Here is a 14,940-nt window from a genome sequence, read left to right as displayed (position 1 = left end):
ATGACAGAAGGTAGATTGGTGGACGCCAGGGGCTGGGAGCAGCAGGGAATGGGCAGTGACTGCTAATGGGTGTGGAGCTGTACTTTGGAGGGACAGAAGTGTTTTGGAACTAGGTACATGTGGTGGTTGCACAAAATGTGAACGCATCTAATGGCACTGAATTGTTCACTTTACTTTTTTGCTGGTGACTTTAAACTTGCGAGCTGTATCTTTTTTTCATCTTCAGCTTTGTTGAAGTATAATTGGCAAATAAAATTGTAAGATAATTAAAGTACACATTGTGATGATATAAAATACATAGACATCATGGAAGGATTCCTCCCATCTTATTAACTAACACGTCCATCACCTCCCATATTTGTATATGTATACTGTGTGTGAGAGAGCATTTAAATTCTACTCAGTAAATTTCAGTCATACTATAGTGTTATCAAGTAGTCACCATGTTATACATTATGTTCACTTTAAAATGCCTAATTTTTAAATGAGAATTTCACCTCAATTAAAAAAATAAAATGATAAAGATTCTTAAAAAAAAAAAAAAAAGCCAGGCTTTTGCTCTCAGATTTCTGCCTTTTTTCACATGTCAACCCTTGACATCAGCATAAGAGGATCTGAGAGCCAAGATTCACAGACTTCTGGGAAATTTTCCCCACACTAAGGCCCAAATGCCCATGTACCTGACATTTTGCTTATCTGGTGAATATCCAGATTTGGGGAAATTCCAGTTTGCTTTTCCTGACCAAAAAATTATGGCACCATCAGGTACAGCTGGATCCAGGGGTTCAGATAATATCAGATATCATCATGTATCTGTTTTCCCTTGTGCCATGGGTCTCAGGCCCTACTTTTCTCTGCCGTGGCTTCACTATCAGGCAGGCTCTAGAATTCAGCCACTTATCTCCACCTCCACTGCCCCTTCTCTGCTCTTAGCTACTATCATCACTCACCTGGCCTGCTGCACCAGTCTCCTGCCTGGTCAGCTGGCCTCCATCCTTGCTCGCAACAGTTCATTCTCCCCATGATGTGTGCATGCATGCTCAGTCATGTCCGACTCTTTGCAACCCCATGGACTGTAGCCCACCAGGCTCCTCTGTCCATGGGATTTCCCAGGCAAGAATACTGGAGTGGGTTGTCATTTCCTACTCCAGAGGATCTTCCTGACCCAGGAATCAAACCCATGTCTCTTGAGTCTTCTGCATTGGCAGGTGGATTCCTTACCACTGCGCCACCTGGGAAACCCATTCTCCCCAAAGCAGCTAGGAATTGTGTTGAACCTAAGAGAAAGATCATGTCTTTCCTCTGCTCAAAACCCTCCCATGGCTCTCCTCCATTCCTCTTAGAGTAAAAGCGAAATCATTTTCATGATCCAAAGAGACCTGAAGGAAGTGAGAGTTGGAGTGATGTTCTACAAATATTCCCAGATGGTTCTACCTCCAGGGCCTTGGCACCTGCTCTTCCCTCTGCCTGGGACACCTTCAGAGAAGCTTACCCTGACAACCTGGTTTAAGTTGCACTCATAGTCTTTCCAGACCACTACCATGGCTTACAGTCTTCCTAGAGAGAATCACTTCTAGATCTTGTTTGTTGACTGACTTGGAACAGCACCTGGCACAGTGCCTGGGCACACACAGGCACTTAGTGAGAGGCTGCAGTGTGAATAGCTCATCCTGGTCTATCCTGTTTCTCTCCTGCTCTCAGGCTAGGACTGGACAGTGATTGAAGCCCGAATGGTGGGGAGGAGGTAGCAAGGGCAGGAAGTACAGAGAGCTCTAGGGAAGTGGAACTGTATTACTTTGGATGGAACAAAAGGAACAGTAATTCCTGTTCGTTGAGAGCATCTGCTCTGTGCCAAGCACTTGATATACTAAGACTGTCTTTACTGGACGGATGAGGAAGCAGAGGGCTAGAGAAGTATATGGATTTCTCTAAGGCCTCACAGTGATTAAACGTGACTTACTGCAGATGCTGACTGCAGCCATGAAATTAAAAGACGCTTACTCCTTGGAAGAAAAGTTATGACCAACCTAGATAGCATATTCAAAAGCAGAGACATTACTTTGCCGTCTAGTCAAGGCTATGGTTTTTCCAGTAGTCATGTATGGCTGTCAGAGTTGGACTGTGAAGAAGGCTGAGCGCTGAAGAATTGATGGTTTTGAACTGTGGTGTTGGAGAAAACTCTTGAGAGTCCCTTGGACTGCAAGGAGATCCAACTAGTCCATTCTGAAGGAGATCAGCCCTGGGATTTCTTTGGAAGGAATGATGCTAAAGCTGAAACTCCAGTACTTTGGCCACCTCATGCGAAGAGTTGACTCATTGGAAAAGACTTTGATGCTGGGAGGGATTGGGGGCAGGAGGAGAAGGGGACGACAGAGGATGAGATGGCTGGATGGCATCACTGACTCGATGGACAGTCTGAGTGAACTCCGGGAGTTGGTGATGGACAGGGAGGCCTGGCGTGCTGCCATTCATGGGGTCGCAAAGAGTCGGACACGACTGAGCGAGTGAAATGAACTGAACTGAACCGATGGGGATTTGAACCCACGGCTGCCTAACTCCAGAACTTTTCTTCACCTGGGGCCAGGGGTAGGGGTGTCACTCATCCTGTCTATATAGAATAGTCCTATATTAACTGTCCTGACGCCTGAAATGTTCTATTCAACTTTTCTTTTTTTTCAATAAATTAAATCACACGTTTTCGGCAGTGTTATTTTCCAAATGTAGCTGAGCGTTAAATTTGCTACCCAAGGAGGAGTTTGAACACTCAAGCCTAGAGCTTTATTTAGCAAACGGTCCCGCTCAAGACCCCGAGGCTTTTTCCAGAGCAATCCGCCGCCCCCTGTACCTAAGCCCTGGAAGCACGTTGAGTCTCCGGGCTCTAACCTTCTACCCGGAATAGGACACTGGGAATTCCTAAACCAGTTGCTGTTCCTTTAAGAGTGGTTCCGGGGGCGGGCCCACAGGGCGTGGCGAATCCGGGGGTGTGTGCCGGATCCGGGTGTCCAATCCTGGAGCGAGGGACGAAAGTGGGGGCGGGTCCGGCACGGGGAGGTTGGGAAGGGTTAAGAGGAGCTCCTTCGGGTCGTGGACGGTCCGGTTGCCTCCGCCTCCTTCTGTCGGGTCCGCGCTCTCCCGCGGCTGCGCCGGCTCGGCAGCCCGGGAGACAAAGCACCGCCGCGGCCGCCGCCACAACCGAGCGGGTCCCGGGCCATGGCCCGGCCGCCCCCTGGCTCCACGCCTCTGGTCCCGCCGCTGCTGCCATCGCCCTAGGCCGTGCCGCGAGGTAAGGCCGGCCTGGCGCGGAGGGAAACTTGGGGCGGATCTGCAAGGGACGCGGGACAGGGCTCGGGCCGCCGTGGGCCTCGGGGTCCCCTAAGCAGTCTGGAGAGACCTCTGCTGTGGATCTGTCCTTTTGTGATTCCAAGTCAGCGGTAATTTTCCCGTCAGGGACTCCAGCTGCTGGGGCGAACTTGGCCGGTGACCCTCCCGCCCCATAAAAGACCTCGGCCGCTGAGGCAACTCTGCGGACTAGAGAGCTCCACTTGGCTCCCACATTCTGCCACCGACCTCATCCAGGGCTCAGGCTGTCTTTTAAGGAACACACCACACACGAAAGGAAAGAGGGCAACTAGGAGCAATGGCCTGGGGTGGTGGTCCTGGCATCCTTGCGGCCCCTGCCCAGGGCAGCGCTGGACAGAAGTTCTTCAACACATGCCCGTACCTGCCACACCCTCTCCAGCATGTCCACTGCTGGCAGTTGGATCCAACCCCAGGACCTGGCTTCTCTACTTGCAATGAGTGGCAAAAAAAAAAAAAAAAAGCCAAGCCTCAGTGTCCTCAGACTCCTGGGTTCTGGGCGATCTGTGTCCTTGGAGACTGAGAGCTAATTATTTGCCCTTGGGATAGCTTCTGACTGTGTGCTCACTACCTGCTCAGCATTTTGCAAGCTGTCTCTTCAAAATTAATGTTTTCAATTCCGAGAGGGATGGCTGTTAATGTACTCATTTTATACATGAGGCTGTGTTTGTTCTCAAAGCCCATGAAGCCTGGATTGGAGAAGGCGTGGGGACCAGAGAGGGGCCGGGATGGTCCCCTCTAGCTTCCTGCATGGCCCGGGACTGTTGAATCAGCAGCAGTGCCCGCAGTGGATTCTGAACTTCTTGGAAAACTGCACGAGTGTGAGGAGATAAACTGGGGACCAGGCACTCCCAGAGGCTGGAGCTTGTGCCCCTGCTGTTTCCCCTCACTTCCTTCCTGGCTGGGCTGGAGGAGGCAAGGCCATGGGCAGAGAGGGGTCCTGTGTTGGCTGGTGACCTTGGGCTCAGGGTTGGAGGGGGAAGGGGGCAGCTGCTGAGTGTGAGGGAAATTGCTCTTCATTTGGCCTTAATGGTTGGTGAGACTCTCCCGCCTTGGGCTGGCTGCCCAGAGCATGCCACTCTATGCACAGAATTGTACCTTTGGGCAAGTTATTTAAGCTCTCTGTGTCTCAGCTCCCACATCTGTGAATGTGGGATGAGGAAAAGACTCCTCCTGGGGCCGTTGAGAGGTTTAAGTAGATAATTGCTTGACTCATTCTATAGGTCTTTGAGCACCAGCTACATGCCAGGCACTGGAATTCTGACAAAGAATCTTTGTCCTCCTAGAGCAGGCAAAAATGACCCAGGTAATTTCAGGCTGGGGTGTGGGAGAGTGATGTGGGGATGGGGGGTGGTTCTCTTGTGTACAGATACCTTCTCCTCCTTGAGGAGGTGATGCTCAAGCTGAAACTTGGCCATCTGAAGATAAGGGAAAGGCCCTCCACCTGGAACAGGTAGAGGAACAGCCAGGACAAAAGCCGTGAGATGGGAATATGCCTGGTGTGTTTGTGTTTGTGGAACAGCAAGGAGGCCAAGGTGGCTGGAGCGAGGGAGAAAGAGGGGGAAAGGGAACCTGGAAGACCTGGAGAAGAATGATTTTATGAGACAGGGAGGGAGCCATGGGTGGGTTTAGAGTGGGGGAGGGGTGTGATTGGGCTTAGTTTATAGGATCCCTCCACAGGGCCAGGGGTGGGGCCTAGGAAGAAGTTAAGATCTTACCCTGCTGCTGCTGCTGCTGCTAAGTTGCTTCAGTCGTGTCCGACTCTGTGCGACCCCATAGACGGCAGCCTACCAGGTTCCCCTGGCCTTGGGATTCTCCAGCCAAGAACACTGGAGTGGGTTGCCATTTCCTTCTCCAATGCATGAAAGTGAAAAGTGAGAGTGAAGTCTCTCAGTCGTGCCCGACTCTTAGCGACCCCATGGACTGCAGCCCACCAGGCTCTTCCGTCCATGGGATTTTCCAGGCAAGAGTACTGGAGTGGGTTGCCAGTGCCTTCTCTGGATCTTACCCTAAAGAACACCAATAAGGAACAGGCATCGGTGGAGGCAGGGAGACCAGTGAAGAGGCTACTGTAGCTGTCCAGGCAAGCCACGATGGTGGGGGTGCGGGGGAGCTAGAATGGGACACGGCAGTGAGCAGAGAGTAGGCCCCTGATTTGGAAGAGGGTGGAGGGGGGATCAAGGTGACCTGATGAGTGACCAGATGTGGAGGTGGAGGGAATCCAAGAGCCTTTCACCAAGACAGCACCGAGGGGAGCACTTGGGGCGGCTGAGAACATCACCAGCTACCAGAGCTTAGCACGTACTGTGCCTGGCACTATGCTCAGTGCTTCTACATGGCCATTGTGTCATCGTCTCAACAACCCTGACTTAGGTGCTATTATTCAATTTTACAGATGCGGAAATGGAGGCCCAGAGGGGCTTAAAGCTCGCCCAGGGTCACATAAGTCAGACACTCCAGAGCTGACATTTGAACCCAAAGAAGAGCAAGTCAAAACCAGAACTGGGCAGAGAGCAGGGAAGAGAGCTGTGGCCTGAGAGGTAGGAGGGAAATGGGGTGAGTACGGTGGGTGGTTCCTGTGTGAAATGGGGCTGGGTTCCACATGGGCCTTGCTGGGGAGTTGGGAGGAATCCCTCCCACTTTGCAGAGAAAGAAACTGAAGCTTAAGAGAGGGGAGGCCTAAGTCAGAAGTCACATAGCTCAGGGAGGCAGAGCAGAGATTAAACACCTTGAGTATTCAGGGGCCGTGGCCTTGGTCAGATCAACTACTAGGTTGGGACAGGCTGATAATCAGCACTAGATCATGGCTCATGTTGCCTCTTCCAGGAAGCCCTTCTTGACTGTGTAGGCTGGTGAGATGAGGTGGATTGGGGATGGAGCAACTGCCTCCTCTGCCCTGGGTGAGGTCGCCTGTCTGGGCCCCACTGTAGCCGGCTACTCCGGCTGAGCCAGAGGAGAGAGAGCCTCCTTTCCGGGAAAGCCTCATTCCTCCAGGTCCTGAGTAAGGCACTACCCACTGGGGAACAAACATTAACTGAGCACCTACTGCACTCCAGCAACTTTATATACTTTGCTTCTTGAACAGTGTGGCCACTGTCGCTCATAGAGGGAGGTTTTGAAGCAGGAGCGCAAGATGGATTTGTAGCGTGGCCATGGAAAACCCCAAGGGAGGGTGTAGCCACACTGGAGACTCATGCCACCTAAGTCCTACCTGGCCATCGTATACTCCTTGGGGGGGAGTAGTAAAATCACTGTGGCCAAGTGCAGAGAGTTAGACTCCTCTGCTGTAAATGGGTGCACAGTGCTCTCCCTCCAGCCTCTCTCACTTGTAAGAGTGAACCAAGTCCTGGGCCCTTTGTCTGGATTTTGTAACAATCTTTTTTGCCACTCTGACTGCATCCCCTGCCTCTCCCCTTCCTCACTCTGCTCCAGCCTCACCAACAACCTCAAGCACACTAGCAGCTTCCTACCTCAGGGCCTTTGCACTTGCTGTTCCCTCTGCCTGGCATGCCCCAGGGGCTCAGTCCCTCACCTCCTTCAGGCCTCTGCTCAAATGTCACCTTCTCAGTACAGCTTTTCTTTTAAAATCAAACCCTCCTCTTGTTCTTAATACTTCTGAGCTCCCCTCCCTGTCTTATATTTTCCACACCACTTAAGTGCATCTGACAGACGTACCTCACCTGTTTGTTAATTGACTACTCCCTTCGCCTGCCAGTGGCGTATCAGCACCAGGAGGGCAGCGACCCTCTCCGTCTTGTTTATTGTTCTATACCTAATGCCTAGAACAGTGCCTGGCACACAATAGGTGCTTAATAAATGTTTGATGAATGAAGTCCCTACTGTCCTCTGAAATAGATTCTGTTCATATCCCTATTTCATGGAAGAGCAAATCAAAGCTGACATCAGCAGAGATGGAATCTGACCACAAAAGGTCAGCTGGCCTGGTACCCAGGGGTGATAGAATTAGCAGTGCCTGAAACTGAGGCCTGGGTTTGGATTTCAGGTCTCGGCCCAACTTGCTTTGTGGCCTTGGGCCAGTGGGCTAACCTCTCTGTACTTTGTTTCCCCACCTGGCAAACGGGTAAGGCTAGTCCGGCCACCTGAAGTTTGTTTCGAGATTAAATGTGTTCATATATATAAAATGCCCTAAGAATCCTCACCATCATTTGGGGGAGGTAGGATGGCAGGAGAGTTGACCAGCCTGACTTCTGGGGCCAGTCAGACCCGGGTTCGAGTCCACTTTCTGCTCCTGAAGAGCTGTGTGAGCCGGGCAGGCCGCGTCTGCTCTTTGAGCCTCAGTTTCCTCATCTGTGAAATGGGGGGCGGGGGGTTGGTGAGTGCTGTGGCAGCCAGGGTTGTGTGAGGTCACCTGAGGCGGCGGCCGCATGAATAACTGCTGCCCCGGTGTGGGGACAGGTCCCGAGCGCGCGCCATGAAGCTGAACGAGCGCAGCCTGGCCTTCTACGCCACCTGCGACACCCCGGCCGACAACGCGGGCTTCCTGTACAAGAAGGGCGGCCGGCACGCGGCCTACCACCGCCGCTGGTTCGTGCTGCGCGGCAACATGCTCTTCTACTTCGAGGACGCGGCCAGCCGCGAGCCCGTGGGCGTCATCATCCTGGAGGGCTGCACCGTGGAGCTGGTGGAGGCCGCCGAGGAGTTCGCCTTCGCCGTGCGCTTCGCCGGGTCGCGGGCCCGCACCTACGTGCTGGCGGCCGAGAGCCAGGCCGCCATGGAGGGCTGGGTGAAGGCGCTGTCGCGGGCCAGCTTCGACTACCTGCGGCTGGTGGTGCGTGAGCTGGAGCAGCAGCTGGCGGCCGTGCGCGCGGGCGGCGGCCCACCCCCCGCCCACCGGCCCCGCGCGCTTCCGCCGCTCCCGTCCAAGGAGAACGGCTGTGCCGTCTGGAGCGCCGAGACCCCCGCCGCCTCCGCCCCTGTCAGGGCCAACCCTGGCTCCCGGCCCGGCCCCGAGCCCCCGCCACTGCCGCCCCGCCGGCGGGCCTCGGCGCCCAACGGGCCTCTAGATTCCGCCTCCTTCGCGCAGCTGCACGAGTGGTACGGACAGGAGGTCAGGGCGCTGAGGAGCCAGTGGCTCAGCAGCCAGGCCCAGCCCTGAGAAGCTGGGGGACCTGGTCATGAGGGAAATCGCCATCGGGGTCAGCCCTGAGGTCCCTGCCGGGTCTGCCTTCAGGAACTCAAGGCGCTAAGAAGATGCTAGGTTCTGAGGGATGCTTTGGGACCTCTGTAATTCAGAGACAGCCTAGCCTTGAGGAGGCCACCGTGCCCAATTCTCAGGAGGATCCAGGCCCTAGGTGATCCTCAAGCAGCCAGAGAGCTGGTTTTGTGGGAGCTGTAGCCCCAAATCCAGCCCAGCAGGTGCCTTGGTCGCCTGTCCTGAATCACCGAGCAGAGGTTTGTTGCTGGCGACAGGACTCGGCAGGGGCAACTGGGACCTGCGAGGCTCTATGGGCTGGAAGGCACATGAGCAGTCAGCACTGCTCCAGACTGGGCCCCACGTGGTCAGGAGGCTGGGCTGTGCTACACCACACCTGCGCCTGACCTCCTTTTCCTCCAAGGCCTGCTGGAGGAGCTGCCTGGCTCCCAGCCACCTTCCTGCCTCCATAAGCAGCAGGTGCAGAAAGGCAGCACCAGTGTGGGTTTTCATGTATGCACGCACTGGGCTTCTGGCCTGGAGTGAGGCCCAGGCAGGACTATTCCTAGAGCCTCAGCCAGGCCTTGGGGTGATGCCCCAGGGCAGTAGACCCTCTGGCCTTGGGCCATGTCTGTGTGCCTGTGGCAGCTCTCACCCTCTCCCAACACTCCTTAACCACATCCTCTATCTTCTCCCAGAGCCAGCTCTCCAACCCCTGGCCTGGGGTGGTGCCTCACAGGAGCCCACCTGACCTTGTCCAGTCCTGGACCAGGCAGCTGTGGCCTGAGCTGACCAGCAGGTGCTTCTGGCGGGGAGGGGCCATGAGCTGACTCACAGCCCAGAAAGGGTCCAGATGCCAATCTGATAGGGGCAAAGCAGCAGCTGCCAAACCATGTCTGGCTTCCAGAACCCTCTTCCACCATCACAGCCTGTCTCTGTGCTCCACTCAGCCCCACTCTCACCCAACAGTATTCTGAGGGAGATCAGGTCTTGCTTTGCCTCTCGCCCAACTTCTGGTTTTACTGTTATTCACTCACCACAGTGGCCATTCTTTATCCAGGGAGAATCTCTGGGGGCTGGGACACCCCTGGCCCTCAAGCTGGGTCATATTTACAGTCCTCAGTGCCTCAAAGTCAGGACCCCCTGAGGACACCTCTGCCCTAATCTTTATTTCTCCAGAGGCTCCCTCTTGGTGACACTGACTCGGCCCTTGGCCCCTTTCCTCTGCCTTTGGAGACCTTGGGGCTTGGAAAAGAATGGGTGCTGTCTGTGTGTCTGCAATCTCCAGCTCACTGCTGGCTCAGCTGACTGGAGTTTCAGTTTTAATTTACTTTTTAATACTTCAGGGTGTCTTTTTCTCTCCTAGCAACAAAGTTTGGTATTTTCACTTTTTGTTTCTTGTTGGCTGGTGAAGGGATAGGGTGCCCTGGTTCTGGGCTTGGCTAGTGGCGGTGGGGGGTAGTTGGCACTGCCCCGGGGGGAGGGGTGGGCAAGGAGCCTTGGCTGAGGACAAAGGAACCTCAAGAATCTCACCTGGCTCTTTGCCTTCTCCCTGGCGAGCCCTGCTCATCTGCAGGTGCCTCTAGGGGTCTTGGTACGCTTCCCATCCCCTCTTCCCCAAGTCCTGAGTGGTGGGCGGGGTTGGCAGCTCTAGTCTATAGGCTCTGGGGTCTCAGGGGGTGTTAGGAACTGTTAGGTGCCCATGTCCTGGCCAGACCCAGGTGTGGTAAGGCGTTGGCTCCAGTCCTGGTGTAGGTTTACAAGCTCTAAAGGTACAATCTCCCCACCACCACCCCCAAAGCCCAACATGGGGTCAGGCTGCCTCCAGAGTTGGGCAGGGGAGAGATATCAGGCATCCTGGGAGAGGGAAATAGAGGCTAAAATGAAATAAAAAGTTTATCAAGTAATGTCTGGTGATATTTTCTCTTTTTTTGCCCCATCTAATCCCTGGATTGATTGGCCTGGCAGAGCCAGGAGCAAGCCCTACAAGAGAAGTGGCGAGTGTGTGCTGAGTGCTCCCTGGCTGATGCTCTGTCAGGAACATTCTTACCACCTCTTATGGCAGATACTGGCCCCCTTTTACAGATGAGGAAACTGGCTCAGAGAGATTAAGAAATCAGCCAGGTTCACACAGCTCAAAAGTATCAGAGAAGGGATGTAAACCTCCGGAAGCCTGTGGAAGAAGACAAGAGTCTTTGAGAGGAACATGAGGCAATGGAGTCCCCAAGTTCCTTTTCAGAGAGGAAGGCAGAAGGCGGCAGGGGATAATGGTGAGCTTTAGAAAGAGGGTCAACTGTGGGCTGAAGGCCTGACAACTGGGAGGGACCCCCAAAGGGGAGAGCCACACCTGGCTCTCCTCACTGATCAGGGCCCAGAGGGAGGAGGATTCTGGTACCAGTGCTAATTCAGAGGGAAATAGCCTGTGACTGACCAGTGATGTCTGCTGTGAACAAAGGGCGGATGGCGGCCCGGTTTATGCTGTGTATCTGTATCTGTTATCTGTATGGTTGCTGGGCTGATGGGGGATTCACAGATGGGAAGGGGCTGGCCCAAGGTCATCCAGCATGATAGACTAGCCCTTAGGTCCTTTTAACATGGATTCAGAGCTGGGTCACATGCCTCTTGACAATCTGGAAAAATCACGTGCATCCAGGAAAATGTGGCTTAGGATGAGTAACCTGCAGTCCTCGGTCTGCAGAGCAAGTTCAAAGAACAAAAAAGATACTAGGGTCAGGGAATCATACTACTCATGAGCATCCAGGATGTGCTGAGCAATTCCTTCCTGGTACCACAGCTGACAGATGGGGGCTGAGTCAGGATGCTGCCTGTGGCATTTGTGACCACAGCCACTGCAGGGCCTGGGGCACAGAACGGAGGAAACAGCAGGAGAGACGGCTCCAAGAGGGAGGGTCCCAGGGAGGGAAGCCCTCACCTGCAGGCTTCTCAGGAACATTTCCATGGAGCCAAAGAGTGGAAGGGGTGACAAGTCACTCAGTGTCCACCTGCTGACCATGTTTCCTTTTGACTCAGGGGAGCTGTGCATGGCACATGCCTAAGGAAGACCACAACAACCCAGGACCGTGGCAAAGTTGAGGAAGTCGTCTTCACTGCCACAGTCTTTGGGGGATATTGTCTGTGTTCAGAAGGAATATTCTGAGAAGCTGCCTGGGGGCAGAGGATGAGAACCTTAAGGAGGGCAATCAGGTCAAAGTTATGGCTCCCTGCCCAACATCCATCCTCCCTAAATGATTAGTCAAATTCTCTCAGTTGGGCTGCTCCCATTTGATTTGCAGGCACTGGCTAAACCTGACCTGCTAAAGAATGGCTGTGTGTTGGGGCGGTAGGTGAAATGAGTGAAGAGGCCAAAGGTATGGTGATGGATGACAACTAGATTTGTGGTGGTGATCACTTTTCGTGTATATAGATGTTAAAGAATGGCTGTGTGACCCCATTTTGGCCAATGAGATGTGAGTGGAAGGGTGTTCTTGCTTCTAAAAAGACACAAAGAGCTCTGGGAGTAAGCTATGTCTGAAACCTGGAGCCATGGCAGCCATCTTGTGATCGTGAAGTAGGTCACGTTAAGGAAAAGATGCTCTGCTGAGTTTAGTGCACATTGAAAATAGCCCCGAAGCACTGAATCATGGACCCAAGAAGCCACCCTTTTTCTAGAAGTCTTGTTGTTTGAGGTAATAAATGTTTAAAACTTTGGGAGAGGGGCTTTTTCGTTATTTGTAGTCAGAGGCTTCCTAATGGATAGCTTGAGTGATCGCAGCTTCTCCTTTTAAGGAACATGGCTCTGGGTAGCCAGCCCCAGAAAGGATGTTGTCAGCTCACTGGGGTGAAGGTTATGGCTAGAGTGGGATTCTCTGGGAGAGGAAAAGGGCCACTTTTCCCCCTCATCCTTTCCCTGGATGCCTTTTATCTCTCCTCTTCCAAGTGAACAAATATGCAATGAATAGTCCTTCCCTCCCCCCACTTCTGGCCCAGTGTCTTTTATCTTCCTTAACAGGGCTGTTTTGTCTCTACTCTGGCTAGGTCTGGAGCCAACTGTCCAGCGCCCAGCTCCCCACCACCCCTCCCCAGATCACCTTACGCAGAGTTTGTTAAAGGCCCTGCTACTCATCCCAATTTCTAAGATTGCAGCATCCAAAATAACACTCCCACGGCAGTACAACGAGAGACTGCTTGAGTCCAGCTGCAGGTTTTGCATTTTCTGATCAAGACTTTAAAGGTGAGCCCATGAACTACTTTTTACTTAGGGTTTTGAAACGGATGCCTACTCCTGACAGAGGGCTCAGAGCTGCCGTGGCTTGGTCTGCCTGTGCTTGGGACCACGGCTGCGTCTCTTCTTGCCAGGTGCAGCTCTGAGCACCTGGGCTGCTGCCATTGCCCTCTCCTCATTGTCCAGGGCCTCTGTTGCCATTGTTTCTCTAGTGATGGGGCCAAGGAATGGCGGGGCAGTGCACTCAGGGCCCCCAAACTGCAGCTCCTTAGAGAGTAGGGACAGGTCTGCCTCCCATGTACCCCTGAGGCCTGGTACAGTGCCCAGCACACATACGTCCAAAATTGCCTCCCGGGACTTCCCTGGTGGTCCAGCGGTTAAGGATCAGTCCTGCAATGCAGAGGATGCAGGTTCGATCCCTGGCCAGGGAACTAAGATCCCACATGCTCTGGGGCAACCACAAGCAAGTCTGGGCACAGCAACTAGAGAAAGCATGCGTGTGGCAATGAAGACCGAGCACAGTTAAAAAAAATATATTGCCTCCCATGCCCATTCAGCTCATGTGATCCTGACTACAGCTGCTTGGGCAGGAGTTGGTCCTGAGATACCAGCTGAACCAATCAGGGTCCTAGGAATTTTGAATAGGTGGGTATGACAGACCAAGTTGGATATGAGGTGGCCTTAGGCAGAGAACAGAATGGCTCAAGATTAGTGTCCTGAAACCTGGCTGAATTTCTTGCCTCTGGTTTCCCAAGGTTTACTCTGGATCTTCCCAATAAATTGCACACCTTTAAGTGGATCATGATTTCTTTCAACTCAACAGTTACTGACTACGCCCTGATACCCAGCATCTTGTAGGGCCTGACACACAAAATGAATTAGAACTGCCTCCCATTTACTAAGATCTATGATGTCTGAGTCAACTGGGGGGTGGCGGGAGGATGTGGGTGTGGTTCATTAAAATGCAGATTCCTGGGCCCTGGCTACAGGAATTTGGGATCAGGAGGTTGCAGCAGGACCTAGGAATCTGCACTTTGAGTAGAAAACAAGGGATTTTAGAACCACAGCTTAAGAAATGTTCATTTGATCTTCAAAGAAACTTATAAGGCAGGATGGTAGGCAGCCTCTCTGAGGGCCCCTGCTGATCCTTGTCTCTCAGGGTGCACACCCTTGTGAGGTCCCTTTCCACGATGAATAACGGCAAACCTGTGTAGCTGAGAGGATACTACGGAAGGGACAGTGGGGCTTCCAAGTCCAGGCAGTAAAAAGAGACACTCCAACCTCTGCCTGGCTCACTCTCAGCTGGCATGTTGTGAGGGCACTCAAGCAGCCCCTGCAAAGGGCCACGTGCAGAGGAACTGCAATGCCCAAGTGAGGGCTAGCACCTGTTGACTCACCATCTGAGTGTACCTTCCTGCAAGTGGATTCTCTAGCCCCAGAACAGCCTTCAGATGACTGCAGCCATCTGAAGCTTTAACTGTAACCTCAGGAGAGACCAAGGAGCCAAAACCACCCAGTGAAGCCACTCCCAAATTCCTGACCCACAGAGAATGTGAGATAAATGTTTGTTATTTTAAGCCACTAAGTTTTGGTTGTTAGTAAGAGACAACAGACGAGATTGGGTACCTTCAGGGTGGTATGGCCATAGACAGACTGGTTCCAAATAGGAAAAGGAGTATGTCAAGGCTGTATATTGTCACCCTGCTTATTTAACTTATATGCAGAGTACATCATGAGAAATGCTGGACCGGAAGAAGCACAAGCTGGAATCAAGATTGCCGGGAGAAATATCAATAACCTCAGATATGCAGATGACACCACCCTTATGGCAGAAAGTGAAGAGGAACTAAAAAGCCTCTTGATGAAAGTGAAAGTGGAAAGTGAAAAAGTTGGCTTAAAGCTCAACATTCAGAAAATGAAGATCATGGCATCTGGTCCCATCACTTCATGGGAAATAGATGGGGAAACAGTGGAAACAGTGTCAGACTTTATTTTTTGGGGCTCCAGAATCACTGGAGATGGTGACTGCAGCCATGAAATTAAAAGACGCTTACTCCTTGGAAGAAAAGTTATGACCAACCTAGATAGCATATTCAAAAGCAGAGACATTACTTTGCCAACAAAGGTCTGTATAGTCAAGGCTATGGTTTTTCCAGTGGTCATGTATGGATGTGAGAGTTGGACTGTGAAGAAAGCTGAGCGCCGAAGA

At 52.7% G+C, this 14,940-nt stretch overlaps 1 protein-coding gene across 2 annotated transcripts; it reads left to right on the top strand.

Moving 5' to 3' along the window:
- Positions 1-3,054: 3,054 nt before the first annotated feature.
- Positions 3,055-10,416, top strand: PHETA1 (PH domain containing endocytic trafficking adaptor 1). 2 transcript variants are annotated; one of them, XM_027956510.3, is made up of 4 exons: positions 3,055-3,283; positions 4,581-4,663; positions 5,753-5,897; positions 7,774-10,416. In XM_027956510.3, exon 4 carries the CDS (start codon positions 7,790-7,792, stop codon positions 8,471-8,473), a length of 684 nt encoding a protein of 227 aa, XP_027812311.1. In that variant the 5' UTR covers positions 3,055-3,283; positions 4,581-4,663; positions 5,753-5,897; positions 7,774-7,789; the 3' UTR covers positions 8,474-10,416. The 2 variants fall into 2 exon arrangements, with proteins under 2 accessions (XP_027812311.1, XP_027812312.1); XM_027956511.3 differs by lacking the exon at positions 4,581-4,663.
- Positions 10,417-14,940: the final 4,524 nt, after the last annotated feature.

This window comes from Ovis aries, chromosome 17 (genome assembly GCF_016772045.2).
Source record: "Ovis aries strain OAR_USU_Benz2616 breed Rambouillet chromosome 17, ARS-UI_Ramb_v3.0, whole genome shotgun sequence".
In the NCBI taxonomy this organism is placed as follows: Eukaryota; Metazoa; Chordata; class Mammalia; order Artiodactyla; family Bovidae; genus Ovis; species Ovis aries.
The sequence above is the reverse complement of the archived record's forward strand: the minus strand, read 5'-3'. Positions and strand labels throughout refer to the sequence as shown.

What these genes read in the sequence shown, in the direction of transcription:
- PHETA1 (XM_027956511.3), top strand. Translation starts at nt 7,790, where the DNA reads ATGAAGCTGAACGAGCGCAGCCTGGCCTTCTACGCCACCTGCGACACC.